The sequence below is a fragment of the Suricata suricatta genome, chromosome 2 (assembly GCF_006229205.1).
Source record: "Suricata suricatta isolate VVHF042 chromosome 2, meerkat_22Aug2017_6uvM2_HiC, whole genome shotgun sequence".
Classification (NCBI taxonomy): Eukaryota; Metazoa; Chordata; class Mammalia; order Carnivora; family Herpestidae; genus Suricata; species Suricata suricatta.
This window is the reverse complement of record NC_043701.1, coordinates 129,018,223-129,038,368: the sequence shown is the minus strand read 5'-3', so window position 1 is coordinate 129,038,368 and position 20,146 is coordinate 129,018,223. Positions and strand designations below refer to the sequence as shown.

The window sequence follows — 20,146 nt, the reverse complement described above, 5'->3', positions numbered from 1 at the left end:
CATGAAAAGATTCAGTATTGCTTAAATGACTTTGTCATATTTTCTAGGTGGAGGGAGTCTAAGATTTTATTGCAGGCTGTGTGTGTGTGTGTGTGTGTGTGTGTGTGTGTGTGTGTGTGCACGTGCGCGTGCCTGTGTGTGTGATTTAAAGAAAAATTGCCATTTTTACTGAGGCTCTTCTGAAGGAAATGAGAATTTCAGTTATCATTACTTGATACTGTAGTAGTTTAATTTACACGTGGAAAGTTAGGGGAAAAGATGAGCTTGACCTCCAGAAATCTAGAAGTATGCTGCTTTCAGGATCTTTTTTGCGTTTATCTGTAGATCATGACCTTGAAGTGTGAGATAGCTGGGGCCCGTTTACCGACGAAGGAGCTTTTTCGCAAAAGGAGGCAAAAGGCTCAGGCAAGGTCTGCGTTCTCAAATCTTAGCCTAGAGTTGGCATTTTTACAGTTTTACTCATCCACCCAAATGTGTCCTGCTATAGTTTCCCTTTGTTTACAGAGCTGCTACAAGGCAAGAGAAGCCTTCTGGTTAGAAGCAATACTATCTTTGGCACACATTTTGAAGTACTTTTGACAAAGGGACGCTAGTGCTGACCATTACTATTTAGTCGGTAGCAGTGGTAAATGTTAAGAATCATTAACAATCCTAGAGTAAAGGTCCTGGATTCCATACCTAGCCAACTAATCGCAAGGCATTTTTCATCACAATTGAAAGGAGCCATGGGCGCATATTAAGTGTTTCAAATAAACTATAATCTTTTCTGTAGTATTCAAGTTTTAAAAGGAAATGTGTTTAAGAGATCTTATTAACTAAGATAATTTACAGGTGTTCCTATTATTTAATGATACATAACAAACTACCCCAAAAAGTAGCGACTTTAACAGCAATCACTTAGTCCCCATTTTTGTTTTTTGTGGGTGAGAAGAATTCAGAAGCATTTGCCCAGATTCAAGGTGAGGGAACACAGACCTCATCTCACAGTGGAAAAAACGTTAGACTCATTTTTGGAAGAGCACATAAAATGAGAGATATATTAGTGTGGCCATCTTTAGAAAATACAATATACGATGGCAAGGAAATTAATTTTTCTGTAAGGAAGCTTTGCAAGATACCAATCTTTATCAAATATATATGCATGTGCATGTAATGGGGTTTATATCTTTAAATTTAACATGATATTGGGGCGCCTGGGTGGCTCAGTCGGTTAAGCCTCCGACTTCGGCTCAGGTCAGATATCACGTTCGCGGGTTCGAGCCCCGCATCAGGCTCTGTGCTGACAGCTAGCTCAGAGCTTGGAGCCTGCTTCCAGTTCTGTGTCTCCTCCTCTCTCTGCCCCTCCCCCTCTCGTGCTCTGTCTCTCTCTCTATAAAAAATAAATAAAAAGTTAAAAAAATTATTAAAAAATAAAATAAATTTAACATGATATTGATGTATTTCTCAACAACATTAAATCAGCTTTCAAAGGAATTATTTTAATGACTATGATTTTCTTTCCTAAGGATAAGCCACAATTTACCATTTACAAAACTGTTCCATTTCTTCATTGTTATAATATTACATGGCACACATACATATATTTCTAGGCAGAGTAATTCCTTCATTATATCATTTAAGAATTGTATTTGGCTGCAACTAACAGTCAACTTAAATAAAGGCTTTTATTTCTCCCACTTATCCAAAAGTTTAGGGGTTGATGATTGTTGGGATAAGTCCATTTGTTCAGTGATGTTTTCAAGAGTCTGAGGTGTCCTGGGGTGTTTGCTATGTTAGCTTTGATATTGCTGACATTCAAGAATCCCGTCTATCTGAGGAGGGGGGTAGGGATGAGGACAATGGAAAACATCCAAGGAACATTCCTTAGTGAATTTTGAAGGAAAAGAAATCCCTCTCCCCCACCGCCACTGGGGAATTGTACCTCTTCTCATTGACACATGGCCAAGATGAATAACAAAGTGGACATAAAAAGTATTTTGTTTCCTAGATATTTTCTTACATTAGGGCCCCTGAAAACAGATGGTGATACAGAACATTGTATGTAGAAAGATTACCGGGGTGTGATCTTCAGAGATAAACCTGTAAAGAAGAGAGGAAAGGCAACTGAATAGAGGGAGAAACTAGATTACAATGTGGTTGCACGTAAGATCTCACCTGATGTGGTAGAGGTTCTGGAATTCAGATGGTCTTTGAGAATTGTCACAAACTAAGGCAAAGAGGCTGAGCCTTTGCACTAGAAGTTTAGACTATCATTGATTATGAGTCCCATTGGGAAGGGGCATTACCTGAGGAAAGGCAGTTTTCTACGGCCAAGGGCAGTTCCTAGTGAGAGGCTAAGGTATGGTCAATAGCAGATAATTAAGCACATCGATTCTGAGGAAGAGATCTGGCTAGAGCTCCACAGTATGCACTAGAGTGGTAGCAAAGCAAAGGAAAGAGGCGTTGAGAGTGTGCACTGAGTAAACCAACTTAAACGCACTGACAATGTGTTTATTCTTTTTAACTGCATTTCCCCCAAATTTTATAGTAAACACACATTCATTTTAAAAATCATTAAATTTTTCAATATTTAAAGTAAATAAATGTGTGTGTGTGTAAAGAGTTCATCTATAGTGTGGTAGACATTGTAGAAAACAAATCTTTCTTTTAATTACCCAGGAGTTTTACATGATTACAGTGATGGACTAAAAGTGATATATACAAAGTAGAAAATTTGACTTGGCAAATTTATTAGGGTCATTTTTCCTTTCGTATACATACTTATTTAACCATAAAGTGACACACAGTATTAGAATTATTCTGCTTCCAGATTATATCTTTTTAAACTAGTTATGAACTCCCAAAATAGAGTGTATATACAGTGACTTCTAAATAGATACTCCAAACTTATTTTTTTCTAAAGATATTGAAAGAGTGGAGAGTTAGAAGGTTTTGAATTAATATTATTGGGCAATACTCTATGACACATATGATGTGTTACTGCTAGCCTGACATATTTGAGGCCACAACTATAGGTCAACAATGAGACCTTTGATGTTGGCAAATGCTATAAGAAAAATATAAGCTAAAGCAGAAAGAGTTCAGTCTCTGGATCCAATATCCATGCTACTGCTTCTCTTTTTAAAAACCATGCTGCTTTACATTTTTATATAGCAACCTTCATTTCATCTGTATCTATTAGCAGAGTGAAGATAAATCTGAGATTTTACTGGACTTACTTAAAAACAGAAAATAGTCACTGCCACTAGGATGCAAGTCTTAGTAAATAATAACGTAATAAATAAAATATTTTTTCAACCCTAGGATAAACGCTCACTGTATCTCATAATATTTAACTGGATAAGCAATTATAATTAATTACTTGAGAGGCGCCTGGGTGGTTCAGTCAGTTAAGCGTCAGGCTTCGGCTCAGGTCATGATCCCACAGTTTGTGGGTTCGAGCCCCGCGTCAGGCTCTGTGCTGACAGCTCAGAGCCTGGAGCCTGCTTCAGATTCTGTGTCTCCTTCCCTCTCTCTGACCCTCCCCTTCCCTCTCTCTGACCCTCCCCTGCTCACTCTCTCTCTCTCTCTCTCTCTTTCTCAAAAATAAATAAAACATTAAAAAATTGTTTTTTTAATTAATTACTTATTCTGCGGTTTAACTAGGTTACCACGACATTTGAGTCTTGTCCCACATGGCTTCATAGCTCCCAAATGAGTGATTTCTGGTACACTGACTGCATTATGACAAAATATCTTACTATTCATCTTACCAAACATAGCTGCAAAACTAGCTCCTGGCCTACAGACTCTATTAGCAAAATAACAGGAAAAGAATTATTCACCTTAGAGAAAGCAGATAAATATAATATCTTTAAAGTACAAAGAGAAATTATTCCATATTGTCTATATGCTATATTTATCTTCTCATAGAGACAGGGAGGTGAAAAAGAGCAGAATCAGAAGAAAAGTCTGAGGAAAACTTAAAATCTGGAAGATGGTGAGAGAATGGGATGGAAGAATTGTATGAAGAGAGCAAGGATTGAAGAGGAAAAAATTGATAGTTCAGAGCCTAGAAACCAATAAAAATAGCTCAACTATGGTGCGGGAGATTTCAAAAAAGGCCAGGCCTTGATGGTGGCAGTATATTGATTATGTGGAGAATGAGTTTAGTTAAGAAAAGAGAAGATGTTGGGTGGGCATTGAGAAAGAAGAACCAGGTGTGGAAGATGAATGGAGGAAGATAGTAGGACTGGCATTAGTCTACTTAGGGGAGAGGAAAGAGAAATAGATTTCGAAGTCCATTGCTGGAGCAAGAGGGGGGAAACCTATCCAACTGAAATAAATAGATTGAATAGAAAGTGCTGGGAGAGAGGAGGTAAAGAATTGCACTTGAGTTGATAGTGACCCTTAAAGATGTCTGAAAAGGAAATTGAAAAGTAAGTCACTTGCAGAGAAGATTTCTAGTTCCTAATAATATAATTCAGCATTTAGGGAGAAATTATGAACAAAGGTCACAAGAGGGATTCTGCTGAGCTAAAATCTTCTGCAGAGGAAGCCTATAATGGCATTACTTAGATTTAAGCTTTCTCTTGGAAATGTAAGAAGTGGCACAGGTGACAGTCTTGTCCTGTTCCTCTACTGGTGGAGGTGATCATGAGCCATGGGGGTCCAAAGGGTAGGCTGCTGGAAGGAAGAGGGACACTGCATCTGGACAAGCAGTGTAATGAGCCTTCAAGGAATTCAGCGACGCCTGTGACTTCATGCAGGGGCGGCGACTGCCCATTAGCGCTAATTAATCAACAGGAGAGAAAAAGAGATACAAGGTGAGGGTGTGCTTTCCAGAGCCTGGCAGCCTGAGGCAGGAGGAATCCAGTGTCAAGGGACTGAAGGTGAAGTAGGACTCTGCGGCAGTGAAAAGCGGACTGGACGTTTATTTGGCACTCCCTGTTTCTTGTTACTGAGCATTCAGGGCACCTTGTCTCCTCCCTTCAGTCTCAAGAGGGAGACGCTCATAAAAGTCACCGTCTCATAGGTGAGAAAGCGCACCCTCTGTCCCCGAGAGCCAGGAAAGAAAACAACGTGTCTCCTGACTCCTGGAACAAAACACACAGCGAGCAAGGCCAGAGCACTGTGCGATTTCTTTCTACAGAGGCTGAGCCTGACAACATTTGAGAGGCTCCGGGTGCAGGGCAAGCGAGCCAGCTTCCCGAAGCAGGGTCAAGAACGGGGCTGGACGATGCAAAAATGCCCTCCCGCTCCTGCAGCCCTGATTCAGGGCCTTGAGGCGGTGCCGGTGAGGGTCCCGCGCTGGCTGGCGCGCGCCTGACGTGCATGAATCCACTTTCGTGCGACACTGCTTTCTTGAATTCGATTCCAGATCCGCTTCGCTTGAGATAAGAATTGAAAAAACTAAATACGCAGGATATGTTGTTGTGAAGAGAGACATGTAATAACATAAAGTTTAACTTAAAGATTTTTGTAACATTTGTTTTCATATGAACATCCGCTATTCATTAAATATTGTTTTTAGCCTATTCAGAGATTTCTGATTTTTGTTTTCCAGAAATCTTCTGATACTGGGATTTATTAGAAATTTTATGTTTCCCACTAACATGTATCATTTTTAAAATATATAATTTATTGTCAAATTGGCTTCCATACAACACCGAGGGCTCCTCCCAACAAGTGCCCTCCTCAATGCCCAGCAAAATGTACACTAAGGTGATTACATTCATAGTTTAAAAAACAATTCATGAGGCCCCTGGGTGGCTCAGTTGGTAAAGCGTCGGACTTTGGCTCAGGTCATGATCTCATGGTTGGTGGGTTCCAGCCCCGCAACGGGCTCTGTGCTGACAGCTCAGAGCCTGGAGCCTGCTTCGGAGTCTATGTCTCCCTCTCTTTCTGACCCTCCCCTGCTCACGTTGTCTCTCTCTGTCTCTCAAAAATAAATTTAAAAAAGCATTAAAATTTTTTTAAATAGAAAACAATTCATTTGTTATACGAAAACTATCTTTTTAATTTTTTTTAACATTTACTTTTTGAAAGACAGAGACAGAGCACGAGAAGGGGAGGGGCACAGAGTCAGAGAGGGAGACACAGAATCGGAAGCAGGCTCCAGGCTCTGAGCTGTCAGCAGAGCACGACCTGGGGCTTGAACCCACAAATCGGGAGATCATGACCTGAGTTGAAGTCGGATGCTTAACTGACTGAGCCACCCAGGCGCCCCTATCTTTAAGATTCTACAGAAACTGTCTTTCCTTAAAAATCTTTAAAATAATCCAGCTAAATCTTTTAAAGCTTCATTGCATTATTTTCTTACTCTGATGCCCATCAACAATTAATGTTTTACTTATTTAATATCTTGTTTTATGTTTTTATATCTAAATCTTTGATTTCTTGAAGCTTGAGAACTATTGTTTTCCCATCTTCTGTTCTTCCTTGAATGTCCAAAATGGACTTGATATGTAATAAATATTTGTGGAATTTGTTATTGTTGTCTTTAGTCCTCTGTAAATATGTTAATTATTAATGTCATAAAGAAGACAATGTGAAAAATAATTGCAAGGTTGGCTTAACTGCATTCAATTTGATAGGGACTTTGTGAGCACAATTACTTGCAAAGTTTAGAACTATACAGAGGGGTGAGATGGTTTCTATTGTCAACATTTCACAATCCAACCATGTGCAGATAGAATAAATATACTGATCTGCTATAATTAAGGAAAATTAGTATAGGAAGTTCTCTCACTCCTCTGTCTCCCTCCTCCCTTCTAGAGTTATTGGGAACCGTTAGTAATATCAAGAAATACTGGTAAAGGGGTGCCTGGGTGGCTCAGGTCATGATTTCACAGTTTGTGGGTTCGAGCCCTGCATTGGGTTCTGTGCTGACAGCCTGGAGCCTGTTTCGGATTCTGTGTCTCCCTCTCTCTCTGCCCCTTCTCCCACTCATTCTCTCTCTCTCTCTCTCTCTCTCTCTCTCTCTCTCTCTCTCTCAAAAATAAATAAACATTAAAAAAAGAAATACTGGTAAAATTGCGAGGCAAGTATTTTATCATCAGCATGTCCCCTCATGACAGCCAGTAGTCACGTTACGGACCCAGCATTTCATTGTGCTGTAGAGGTAGCAGGAATAACTAAGATCGAACAAATAATAGCTCATATGCTTCCCAAACTTACCAGGACCCAAATATTTGATTTTATTTCCTCCTATATCACATTGTTTAGCTATACTTCACTGCTTTTTATTATGCGATTTTTTAAAGTTTATTTTGAGAGAGGAAGAGAGAGAGAGAGACAGAGAGAGACAGAGAGAGATCACATGTGCGAGCAGGAGAGAAGCAGAAAGAGAGAGGGAGAGAGAGACTCTCAAGCAGTTTCCACGCTGTCAGCACAGAGCTGGTCACAGAGCTCGATCCCACAAGCCATGAGATCATGACCTGAGCTGAAACCAAGAGCTGACGGCTCAACCAACTGAGCCACCCAGGCACCCTTATGTAATTTATTTTTTAATGTTTTTTTTTAATTTCTTTTTTTGAGAAAGAGGAGGAGCAGAGAAAGAGAGGGAGACACAGAATTCGAAGCAGGCTTCAGGCTCTGAGCTGTGGACACATAGCCTGACATAGGAACTGTGAGATCATGAGCCGAGCCTAAGCTGACGCTCAACCAACTGAGCCACCCAGGTGCACCTGCACCCGTATGTAATTTAAACCCAGAATCCATCTAAGGAGACCTCACAGGACTTAGGGAATCCAAGGATGAAGAAATATGGGAATCAGTGTTTAATAGTAGTGCACTGATTTACATATTTTATTGGGTCCTTCATACACACATACACCGTCATGCTTGCTTCACCCCCCTGCCTCCATACACATGTACACACACACGCCTTTGCACATATTGTATTCTTTCCATTTTTCTTACCCACTATGGGTCATTTATGTTGAGAGTAAGAGTTTTTTCCAGGATTATAATCCTAATAATTTTAAAGATTATTTGTCTATCTCCTTCAACATTAAATCATAAGCAGATACCGACAAAGAAAAAAATAGTTGCATAAGTTATTGTACTGATATCTTCCAAAATGAAAGCTGTTAGAGGATTGATTGCCGACTGTCATTCTATAAAGATATTCCTTCTTTCTTGAAAGTAAGGAATGTATCTAAATGTGGATGTCTTGATTAGTTAGGGAATCAGGTGGTCTTGGCTGTCTCATCCATATCCACAAAGTTTATACAATATGATTCAATTAAATTTGCAGTGTATGACAACTTCTGTTTCCATGATGGCATTTGAATAGAGTAATAGGTACAAAAAAGTATTGGTTCAGAATTAAACTAACTGAAAACTTTATATTAGTTTCAGCACATTCTGTCTGTCTTTAAGAAAATCAGTTCTCATTCTGCCACTTGAGATGTCAGGTCACTGGTCATAAAATTACTTTGAAATTTGATGTCGATTTCCATGATAGTGAAGGCCAATTATAGTACTTTTTGACACCTGCCCTTTACACACTGATCCCCTTAATAAGGACTTATTGTGCCCGCTTGCATCATATATACGCTTGACCCTCAGCAGACAACAAAGTATATCACCAGGTCAGGAAACAATACTTGATTTTGTCTTTAATTTATAGTTTAGCTTTGCATTGTGTCTTTGGTAGTTAAATAGATTTTATTTGATGCTGTATATTATATTATATTTACTTGACAGGTGGCACATACTTTTATCCTTTGGGTGATGATTCTGAGTGAATAATAGCTTAATTCAGAGAGGGACCTTGAGGAAACGTCTAGCTGGTTTTACCATTATAATTTACACTGTATATCAATATAGTGTATGTGTATTCATATACAGTTATATATTGTTCCAAAATAAAAGATGAGAAATGTGTTTGGTAAAATGGGACTCTTAGAGCAGTATACATTGCAGACCTCAGTTTGGGCTCTGGAACATCTACTTCAAATAATTTATTAGAAGTAGCACTTTAACAGCCAAAACTGTTTAAGTCGTGTGTGTGTGTGCTTGTATTTGTGTGTGGTGTTTTCAACTCATTCATTTTTTTGTAAAGGCACATACTGACACAACATATTAATGCTTGTTTTTTTAAACAACATTGACATATGTCCAGCAAGACAGATAAATATTTTCATCTATAATGACTCATTGGGGAGAAACAAGAAGTTTGGGTGCAAATTTGCATAGAGTTGGAGGATATGGGTAAAATAAAAATAATATATTAAAATCACCTAATCACTAGAAGCATCACCTTGAATCCACTGCAGACAGACTAACAAACACCCAGACACACAGACACAAACACAGACACACACACACCATCCATAGGATACCTTTAGCATTCCACACAAAAAGAATTTTTATTTGTTACGAACGTCTCTTTTGGATGGTCTGATTTGTCATTGGCAATTGGCTTTGATTCATTTAATATTTGCCATTATATTAAATAAATGAGATAAAACTACTGCCTTGTTCTCCTCTTTGAATTATCAACCATATTTGCAAATCATCACTTTAAACATAGCAGCATATGAAGTAATAAACACTGTTTTCTATCTAGTAGCAATGAGTCATTACATACCTGTATTTTATGAAAAACCTATTTTTAAATAGTTTTGGATCCTCAGATTTTGTATTATGTCATGATTAATATGATCCTCCTGATTGATATTAAAAATTCAAATATAAGAGTGTAAATTTTATATTCTCTTCAAAATAAAATTATTTAAATTTTTTGCTTATAAAAATGATTCATTATCGTTATAAAAACTCAAACTATACATTTTTTAAAGTGTGAAGAAAGAAAGTTGAAGTTATCATGAGTCTTACTTTTTAGAGTTAACCACAATTTTCCATTTTGGAGAACAGCATTTTAAACATCACATTTTCACACACACACACACACACACACACACACACACTCATCATCTTTAATAAATGAGATTATGTTTTATAATGTTTTCCTTGTCATTGGCATGTTTCCAAGTCTGCACATATAGAACTATTTCACAAGTCATCATTTTTATTTTTAATTAGATAACTATATAGTGAAAAAAGATAGAAGCACCTAGTTAAAATGAAGTACTCTTTTCATTGCAATAGTAAGACCACTTCCTTTCCCATAAACGACTCATGTTAATACTTGCGGTTTATCACTGCATACTTTATATTTTGCATTTATAAATAACTGGAATAGATTATTTTATTTAAATTAGGACATATTTACAGCTTTTTTGACTCAAATTATATATTTGATATATTTTATGTTAGCAGAAAGGTTTTTTTACTTTTTTTTACAGAATTATAGTATTATGTGATTTAATTTATTCTCCATTGATGAATATGTAGATTCCTTTTTCACTTTTACAAAAAGTTGCAATGACATTCCTGTGGCTGTATATTTGCTCATATGTGCAAGTATTTCTGAGGGATTACATTAGCTTGAATTGCTGCAGTTTTGAAAATTTTAAATTTTCATAGATGAGGCTATGCTCCCTTCTAAAAAGTTGGCCATTTACCTTTCAATTTCTTCCCTATAACTTCAGCAATACTGGAAACTATCAGGCTTTATTATTATTTCCTATATGATGAGAAAAAAATGTCATTTTCTTGTTTTAGTTGTATTTCCTGCTTAATATATCAAAAAGTATATTAAGAATCTTTTAATGTATTTATTAGTAATTGTATTTCATATGTGAAGTGTCTGGTTAAGTATTTTGTCCATTTTTTTAATGCCCCCTTTTCCTCATTGATGTTTAGAAATTATTTGTGCCTTAGGGATACTAATCTTGTTTGGGTTATAAAATCCTATACCAAATACTTTTGTCTACCTTTTGTATTTTGACTTTATAGGTTTTCATGATTTTGAAATTTTAAAAAATGTATGCAGTAATATATGCCAATCATTTTACACACATTGAACTCCCTCAACCTCCCATCAAGCAGGAGTGAACTGGGCCATCACCATTATTTTTTCCCATTGCTCTGAAAAACACTAAATTTCTGGGTGTTTTAACCACTCAGTATACTTTCCTTTATTCTTTATTGTTTTTGTAAATCATCTTTGCTACTCTTTCACATATTCTTCCAGATGTACATTAAGATTAAACTAAGTTCCATTTAGATCTATTAAATTAGTGGAAAAATTTAGGGAGAATTGGCATTTCATTTTGCAATATTGAGCATTCTCATTCAGGAGTATGATATTTCTTCCCATTTATCCAGTTGCTATTTTATGTCGTTAAGATTTAATATGTATACACATATACATACCACAATATACACATATCCATGTATATGATATGTTTGTGCTAATTCTTAATAGGTATATACACCATGTAATGTATAACTTTAGTCGATACTATGACAGACATTGGGTTAATAAGACTTTTATTCTGATGCTAGCTGAGGTATAGAAAATTAATACATATTATTATTCATCCTGCATTAAGACATGAATACTTAGTAGTGATAACAGCTTTTCAGTTAATTATCTTGCATTCTTTAGGTAGGCAATTTTGTCACCCTCTGTACAATATTTTAGCTATCAGTTATTTTGTAGGTTCATTTACATTGACTAGAACCTTCAGTAAAATATTGATTAAGCTCCTTGATAGTGTATGTATCTTAATCTTGACTTTTGAGCAGGGTATTTGCTGTAAATTTCTGGAATTTGTTTCATGTTAAGAATGATTCTTTCTAGTCATAGCTCACTAAAGAGTATTTATTTCCTTGCTTCACTTTATGTTGCATTAAAAAGTATAGATATACAATTATCATCAAATGTTTTTCCATAATCTGTTGAAGTATAGTAAAGCAAGGGATTTTATAGTTAGATTTCCCAACTATGAGCTACTGGTTTATTCCTAGGATAAAGTACATTGTCTTGCTGTATAATTATTCTTGAACACAGCTAGATTTAAATTGCTAATATTCTATTTAGAAATTGCCTGATAACTCTGTCCCCTAATTCTTATCTAATTTTGTTATCAGGTTACATAATTACTGAGAGGCAATTATTGAAATGGGAGGGGGACTTACAAATCAAATAACTCCTCTTCTTACAGATGAATAACCAAAGACAGGTAAATAGTCACACTAAGTAATTCAGAGACAGGATTGTGTGAAAGATTCATAAAGTTTGGGAGGTGGCTTGAGACACAAAGTCCAAGGGAGTATAAAGTTCCTTGGTAATTGGTTTTCTTGAAATGCCCTGATTGTGCTTGCTTCTGTGAGGTCCACTACTTCTAGCTTTCTATTGTACTTGGAAGCTAGAGGTTTATTCTCTCTCGTGTGTTCCCTTAAATTGATTATATTTCCTGAGATTTGTTCCACTGTTTTTGATTTCCCTGGCAGTTCCTGGCCCACATAAAAGGTGCGTACTCAACATTTGTTGCCTGATTACAATTGCTTTCCTGCATCTTTCCTTGCACTTCTCTGACACAATCCTATTACTGGAACACTCTAAAAAACTTGTCATTCATGCTCCTTTCTTGTTACCATAAAGAGCATCAGGGCAGTACTGTTTCACCAAGAGAAATAGAAAAGCTGGCTGGTTGAGCCAGAAGTCACTTGGATGCCAACATTGGGAGATGACAGACTCCCTCCTACTTGGCTTAGGCTCAGTCTGAGGCCTCTGAGCATTCATCATATTACATTCTGCAGGAGACACGAAGCTCCTGGGTTTGTCGATGGCAGTTTTCGTGCCTCTTGCCATCTGCCATACTCACCAGCATTTGGCAGCCAGCTTGGGCCCTTTGAACAATTCTTTTACTTGATTAAAAATAAATAAATTAAAAGCAAAGTTGGGAGCTAGTCAGTTGTTCCCAGTTTGATATCTTAAATGAAAGTAAAACTTGAAAGAAACTACCCCCCCCCAAGCTTTGTTAAGTATAATGACCAGACTACAAGGAAAGTAGTCCAGCTGTCTAAGCCATTATGGAACATTAGAAATGAATTTCAAAGAAATATTTCCTTCCCCTTTCTTGCTTGTCTGGAATTTCTGTTGTTGTCTCCTTCCACTAAGCTTCATTGTGCATTCTCTCTTTGGGAATGACACATTCTTAAGCATATTAATTTGTGCATTCATTCACTGAAGAACTATTATTGTTTGTCTATCATGTATAAGGCACTAGGAACTGAGGGCCCGTTGATGAGTAAATACAGGTAAGGACCTTGTACTTACACAACAGAGGAAATGGTCACAAATCAAATTATCTCTTCAGAAAATGTGCAATCACAAACTGAGACTCATGCTGTGAAAGGAAAACCCTGGCTGGACAGAAGGAAGTCTCCAGGGTGGGTGGGAGATGTGGTGTTGGTGAAAAACTGTTAAAGGAATTGATTTGAGCATAGATCTGATAGATAACAGTTAAGGAGATCTAAGGGGAATAAGGGTGACAGTGAAGAAGGAAGGGAGCATATTCCAGACTAAAGAAAACAGCATGTGCAAATGTCCTGTGGCAGAAGGAAGTATGGATATCTGAAAGTAGATTTAATAACTGAAACAAAAAGAACTCTATGCGTGATGAAGATGGGAAGCAAGAAAAGATGATTAAGGAGATGTTTGAGAGGTGAAATCAAAAGAAATGGATAGATATGGGAATGGGGGAGTGAGTATCGTCCAGGTAGTCTCTATTTCTCTGCTCTGAGTCATAAAACACATGGACTACGTCACCACCTATACAGATCACTGACTGCACTAGCCTAGTTTGACCACCAACACTCCACTCCACCTCTAAGAATAGGCCTCCCTGTGTCTGAATTAATGTACAATTTCAGGGATTACTTACTTGACCTCTCAGTATTTGATATTTGAGATCACCTTCTTGAAAATTTCTCTTCTCCCAGACCCTATGACCTCAGAGTATTGTGAGTAAGCTTCTCTATCCCTGACCACTTTTTCTAAGACTTATGGTAAGGTTATCCTCTTCTATCAGCCTAATAAATATTGATGTCTCAGATACTTTCCTAGGAATGTTTGCCCCCTGCACAATCATGTCCTATTACCATTGATATGCTACTGACTCTAAAATTCTGTCCCTGAAATTCTCTGTCTTGAAAGTGTTTACACAGGAGTTGCATGACCATCTGCCAGAGAGGAAAATGAAGTAAAATGAGACAGTGACCCTTATCCCCCACTGATTGCTAGGAAACACAGTGACATGATGTTGCAATTAGCTATGTGAACTACGTATAAACAATGCACGTGTGGCAATGGAAATCTCATCAAACGTTCAAGTTTGCTTCATGTCTTTGAGAAATCATATCGCAGGTAAATACCTGTGCAAGAACTCCACAGAGACAGACTGAATGATGTATGACGAACAGCTGTCCAAACAGCCAGTTTGTTCATAGCGACAACAGCATTTCAGTTGTTTAAGCTGACTGCGAGGACAGTGAGGACAACTAAAACTTGATCTAGTGCTGCTGAGACTTCAGGTAAAACTTGATATTAGAGTGTTCAAATATAGCATGTTCTGGTGTTTAGTACTTTTAAAATACAATCTTTTTACCAGATCAGAGCAAGGTAATGATGAAAAGCAGAGTTGAGCCTATAGATAGTAAACTGACAATACCTCAGATCCCCAAATCTCTTCTTTACAGTTGTCCTTGGCTTTACCATTAATGAGTCATTTCTGTGAGGCAAGCATGGCCATCTCCCTGATCTTAATGGGAAATAAAGGGACAGACCTAGCCTAACTGGCAGGGTTCTACAGATTCCAGAGCAGAGAATTTCTGACTTAAGACCATAGGATAGGGAGTGAAGGGTGCCCTGTTCTATGCCTCATGGAAGGGTAGAACCAAAGGATGATAGGAACATATAAAGGAGTATCCAAGGAGCGCCTGAGTGGCTCTGTCAGTTAAGTGTCTCACTTCAGCTCAGGTCATGATCTCACAGCTCATGAGTTTGAGCCCCAAGTGCACTCTGCACTGACAGCACAGACCCTGCTTCAGATCTTCTGTCTCCCTTTTTCTCTGCCCCTCCCTGCTCTCTCTCTCTCTCTCTCTCTCTCTCTCTCTCAAAGTAAATAAACATTTAAAAATTTTAAAGACAATTGGTATACAAAACGTGAATTAGGAACCACGAAGAGGAGAACAAATGTCAGCAGGATGAGAACAAATGTTAACTAACTAAGAATCATCTGACCCGGCTTTGTTTTCTAAAACTCAAGTTTTTTCTTTTTTAACAGAGCAGATAGGGACATACATTTAGTCAAGTTTAGAGAGCCTAGAATGGACATGCAGAGGGCAGAAGGACTTATGAGCAGGAGAGAGGCTCATATGAAAGGTGCTGATGTTAAGAAAAAAAATCAGGGGCGCCTGGGTGGCTCAGTCAGTTGAGCGTCCGACTTCAGCTCAGGTCATGATCTCATGGTTTGTGGGTTTGAGCCCCACGTCAGGCTCTGTGCTGACAGCTAGCTCAGAGCCTGGAGCCTGAGTCATAGTTTGTGTCTCCCTCTTTCTCTCTGCCCCTCCCCCAATCACACTGTCTCTCTCTCTCTCTCAAAAATAAATAAATGTTAAAAAATTTAAAAAATTAAAATATTGCTCCCTCACTCCTCCTCAGTAACATGACATACCACTGTTTAAAGGTTTTTAAATTTATTTTTGCAGTTATTAAATACAGCATCAGTAGTGATTTTAATGATACAGTTTAATTTTTTTATAAAAATGAAAGAATATTGCCTTTTTAAAAAAATAAACTTGAATTTGCCTGAGTGTCTTTGGTCTTATGTTTTAGGATAAAACTAGACTAGCTACACTCTGATTTTCATGTACTTGGCTAAGGATGTGGTACAATATCAGTAAAAACTCTGGTCAATCATTTCAATGCAGGAAGCTTTGCCAATACTTTTATTTCAGGTTGGCATAAAAGAGCACACACATAGTTAATAGTCTTCTTGTCACTGGATGGTTTCAGTATGTTTCTTCTCCCAGTTCCATTTTGTTTTCCTCTCTATGCAGTAGAGGATTAGAGAATGGGATTAGAATTCACAAGCTGTTGACCTATGAACTTAAACCAAGGGACTTAGTTTGATGAAGGCAGTGTTGTTACTGTTGGTGGTGGGGTGTGTTGTTGTTTTTGCTTATTTTTGTTTTTTGTTTAATTCCATCACATTTTCATGATTCTAATGCCTTTAGGGAGGGCATACACACCTACCTATTCCTGGAGACCTACAAACCCACCCAACCACTGAGTTACATCAAGGCTCTATATTTGTATTTATTGCGTGAGTCCTGAAAATGCTTTAGTTTGTGGCTCTCAGATTAAAAATGTTGTCAGATTTATTTAGGCTCTTAGGGTTTTCGTTTTGTAAAATCTCTTGAGAGTGACTATTCTTTCCCACCCTCCACTGGTGGAGATGGGTGAAAGGGAAGGAAATTCATACATGGTCAAGCCCACCTAGTGCTATCAGACATCCCCTCACCTTCTCTCATTTAATCCTCAAAACACTCCAGTGCTATAAGTATTATCATACCCATTTTTCAGGTTACAAATCTGCTTAGAGAAGTTAACATTTTGCCCATGGTCAAATGCTTATTAGTTGTGGAAATCAGGTTCAAACCCAGATATATTTGTCTCTAAAATCTCCCTATGTCCTCATTTCCCTTAGTGGGCAGAAACTTTCCACAAAGATCTCTTGAATAATGAAGCTTTACACAGACTTTGAAACGTTGTCAAGATTAGATGTACCAAAGATGTCAGATGTCCAAATATCTCAAGCTACTATACAAAATATTTTATTTGCATGCTGTTTTCTTTGATTAGTAAGGAGTTGCTTTCGTGCTGTGCTTAGAAACATAACTGGCTTCCTAAAAAGCCCCACAGAATTTAGGAATATTCTTAGAAGAAATTTGACTTTCATTTACACATTGATGTGGCTTTGGAAAATATGTTGCAAGTCACTCAGATTAGAAACATAAAGAGATTTTATTTCTATCACTTAACTTTTGTTTTGTTTTGTCACAATGACTAGCTATCTTAGAAATTCAAATTTGTATAAAATGTCACTAAAATTCCACTTGCCTTAATTTGGAAAGAGTACTTGATTATTTAGAAAATTTACTGACATAAAACAGTTCTGGTAAGGAGAATTTCAGGTATGTCTGCATAAAGAAAAACAGAGTGTTAAGATGATCATTAATTGAGTAGAAAACACTTAGACATACTGTATTTTCTTTTTCTTTTTAAAATTTTTTAAAACTTGTATTTATTTTTGAGAAACAGAGTGTGAGCAGGGGAGGTCAGAGAGAGAGGGAGACACAGAATCCAAAGCAGGCTCCATGCTCCAAGCTGTCAGCCCAGAGCCTGATGCGGGGCTCGAACTCACAAACCACGATAACATGACCTGGGCCCAAGTCACCGATTAACTGACTGAGCCACCCAGGTGCCCCAGTTGTACTGTTTTTCAATTGAGAGTTTGTAAAACTTAAGTTCTCTAATATAAACAGAAATTTTGTGTTTAGCATCATTTCCATATTGTTAGTCACTTAACTGGATTACAATAAACATGATGACTAGCAAATTTCCAGCACAAGGATGTCTGCTTTTAAAAGGGAAAAAAAGAGAGGCGCCTGGATGGCTCAGTTGGTTAAGCATCTGACTTGACGGTGATCTTGTGGTCTTGGGATCAAGCCCTGAATCAGCTTCACACTGAGTGTGGAGTCTGCTTGGGATTCTGTCTGACTCTGTCTCTTTGCCCCTCCACTATCCTCTCTCTCAAAAATAAATAAATAAACTTAAAAAAAGGGAAAAAGAGAAAGATGATACATTTAAAAATAAAGGAAAAGAGTATATGGGGCATGTTTTTATAATTTTTAAACTTTAGATTGATGAGAATTTATCTGATTTGACTGAATGATTGAGCCAATAATTTGTATTTTTTTAAAAAATGTTACTTAAAACAAACAGTCGTCAAATTTACAGATAGAGATTTTCTTCAGTGCAGTGCAAATTATTATAAGACATGGCAATATGATTAGATTCCTGAATCTCACTCTCTGTGAGTGGGGCTTGAGGGTGGAGGAGAGAGGCACAGAAACTACTGCCCTTTTCAAATAATTCACAAATGTGCTAATTGTGTGTCAGATTTGAAAGTTGAAGCATTGTGACCTTCAAGCCAACAAAAGCCCTTTTCAAATAAGCCACTTTCATGTACATTAATAAAGTGAACAATGCCATTCCCCAGTTAAATAATGTATGGCTGTTATTTCCTTATATGTAAATGCAAATCAAGGAATGGTTTCACTATTCACATATTAAAAATAATGCTATAAAAAAGGAGACTGTAAATCCACTGAAGTTGCATTTTGTGGTGCCCTACAATCGTGATCCAAGGGTATGTTTTTTGTCTGCTTCCATTGCTTGAGCTAATGTGTGCTTTCTCTGCAACCGAATTCATTTTGGATTGGAGTAATAAAACCTGTAATGTTTTGAAGTATATGGTAACCAACAGAGACGTTAGGAAAGTTAGAAAATGATTTTTTAAAAGGCTGTTTCCTTGCAGTGATGAAGACAGTGACATATCTTGTAGATCAGAGGGAACACTGCCTCTGTGCACGCTCATTCACCTGCTAGCAAGAAGAACAAATAGAAGGGTCAAAGCAAAGGAAAAGAATCCTGTGCTCTTTTCATGGCTCTTTCATGGTATAAAGAAAGTATCTGTAAATATTGGACTTAGGTAAAGGATGTAAAGGTGATTATTTCACTGGAAAAGAGTGAATCTTTCAAAAGCAATAATGTATAAAGGAATTTAGGTGTTACTAATGCTTGAATCGAATTGACTGCTTGAACGTCAAACAGTACCCATGAAGTTTTAGTAGAAAATCAAGAACAGGAAGAGAATTTAATTATCTTGTATTTGTCCAGCTTTGTAATATATCTGATGCTGAATAAAACATGAGTAAAGATATAGTCATGCTTAAAGCAACTGAAGTATGCATAATAGACTGCAGGGGGATAAAAAAATAATAAAACAATTACAAAGCTAAAATAAACCATAGTCATATGGGATTCCAAGAACCTATTAGCATTCAATCCATAGATACACTTCTTTTTCAGTCCTACAGGAAATTGTAACAGTTAACATCTTATTATGGGTTAGATGTCAATACCAAGAGACTGAATAGAATCAACTGATTCAATCATCTGTCTTCCTTTTTGTTTTAAACAATTTTCTAGAGTCCTTTGCTGTTAATTGTTTTAATAGATTCTCTGAATACTTCCATAAAACAGAGAGCAGTGACATTTAGGAGAGTGCGACTGGATATCACTGCTCTAACTTACTTAGGTTAGCAAACGTTCCTGCATTTCTTTATAAGCTGAAATAATTTCCATTATTTTGGATTGTATTTAAGGTGGCAAATCTTGCTTGTTCCATGTCGACAAATGAAGACGGGATTAAAATTGTCAAAATTGCAGCCAATCACCTGGAAACCTTGTGTCCACAGGTATGGTAACTAAGTTGCTGTCTTTTTCATTACATTAAGTATAAAAATTATATATAATGCTTCAGACCTTTACATATATGAAAACATATTAAAATATTTATTTTAAACACAGAAGATAACTTGTCCTAAGGTCATGGTCTATTCTTTACTAAGTACCTAGTTCTTTACTTAGCACCTGGTTCTTGCAACATTCCCTAAGGGACCATATCAGAATCTTGTGAGAGAAAAGTATAGTGTGAAATCAAAGTAGGACTTTGTCCAACAATTTTACTGGTAGTTGTTATTTATTTTGAAATATCATAGTATGAAAGGAATACCTTTTGGGACACCTGGGTGTCTCAGTTGGTTGAGCATCCAACTTCAGCTCAGGTCATGATCTCGTGGTATATGAGTTCAGCCCCACATCAGGCTCTGTGCTGAGAGCTCAGTGCCCAAAGCTGGCTTTAGATTCTGTGTCTCCCTCTCTCTCTGCCTCTACCCGCTCCTGCTCTGTCTCTCGCTGTCTCAAAAATAAACATTGAAATAAAATTTGTATTTTTTAAAAGAAAGGAAAAGCATTTTTTCCTCTTTTATCCAAAGAAGACATGAGTTTGAAAAAAGCCAAGAAATTTTTTCTTGTCTGCAATTCAGAAGTTTTTGATTTTTTTTGTTTATCTGCAAAGGAACACATTATTGTGGAATTATTTCTAGGACTAAT

The 20,146-nt window shown here is 37.2% G+C and overlaps 1 protein-coding gene across 2 annotated transcripts in view; it reads left to right on the top strand.

Annotated features, from left to right (window-relative positions):
• Positions 1 to 20,146, top strand: part of CTNNA3 (catenin alpha 3) — a 1,635,386-nt gene that overhangs the window by 995,970 nt on the left and 619,270 nt on the right. For both annotated transcript variants that reach the window (XM_029931758.1, XM_029931757.1), the window contains exon 10: positions 19,357 to 19,449. In XM_029931758.1, coding sequence (XP_029787618.1) covers positions 19,357 to 19,449 — 93 coding nt within the window. The remainder of the gene's footprint in view (positions 1 to 19,356; positions 19,450 to 20,146) is intronic.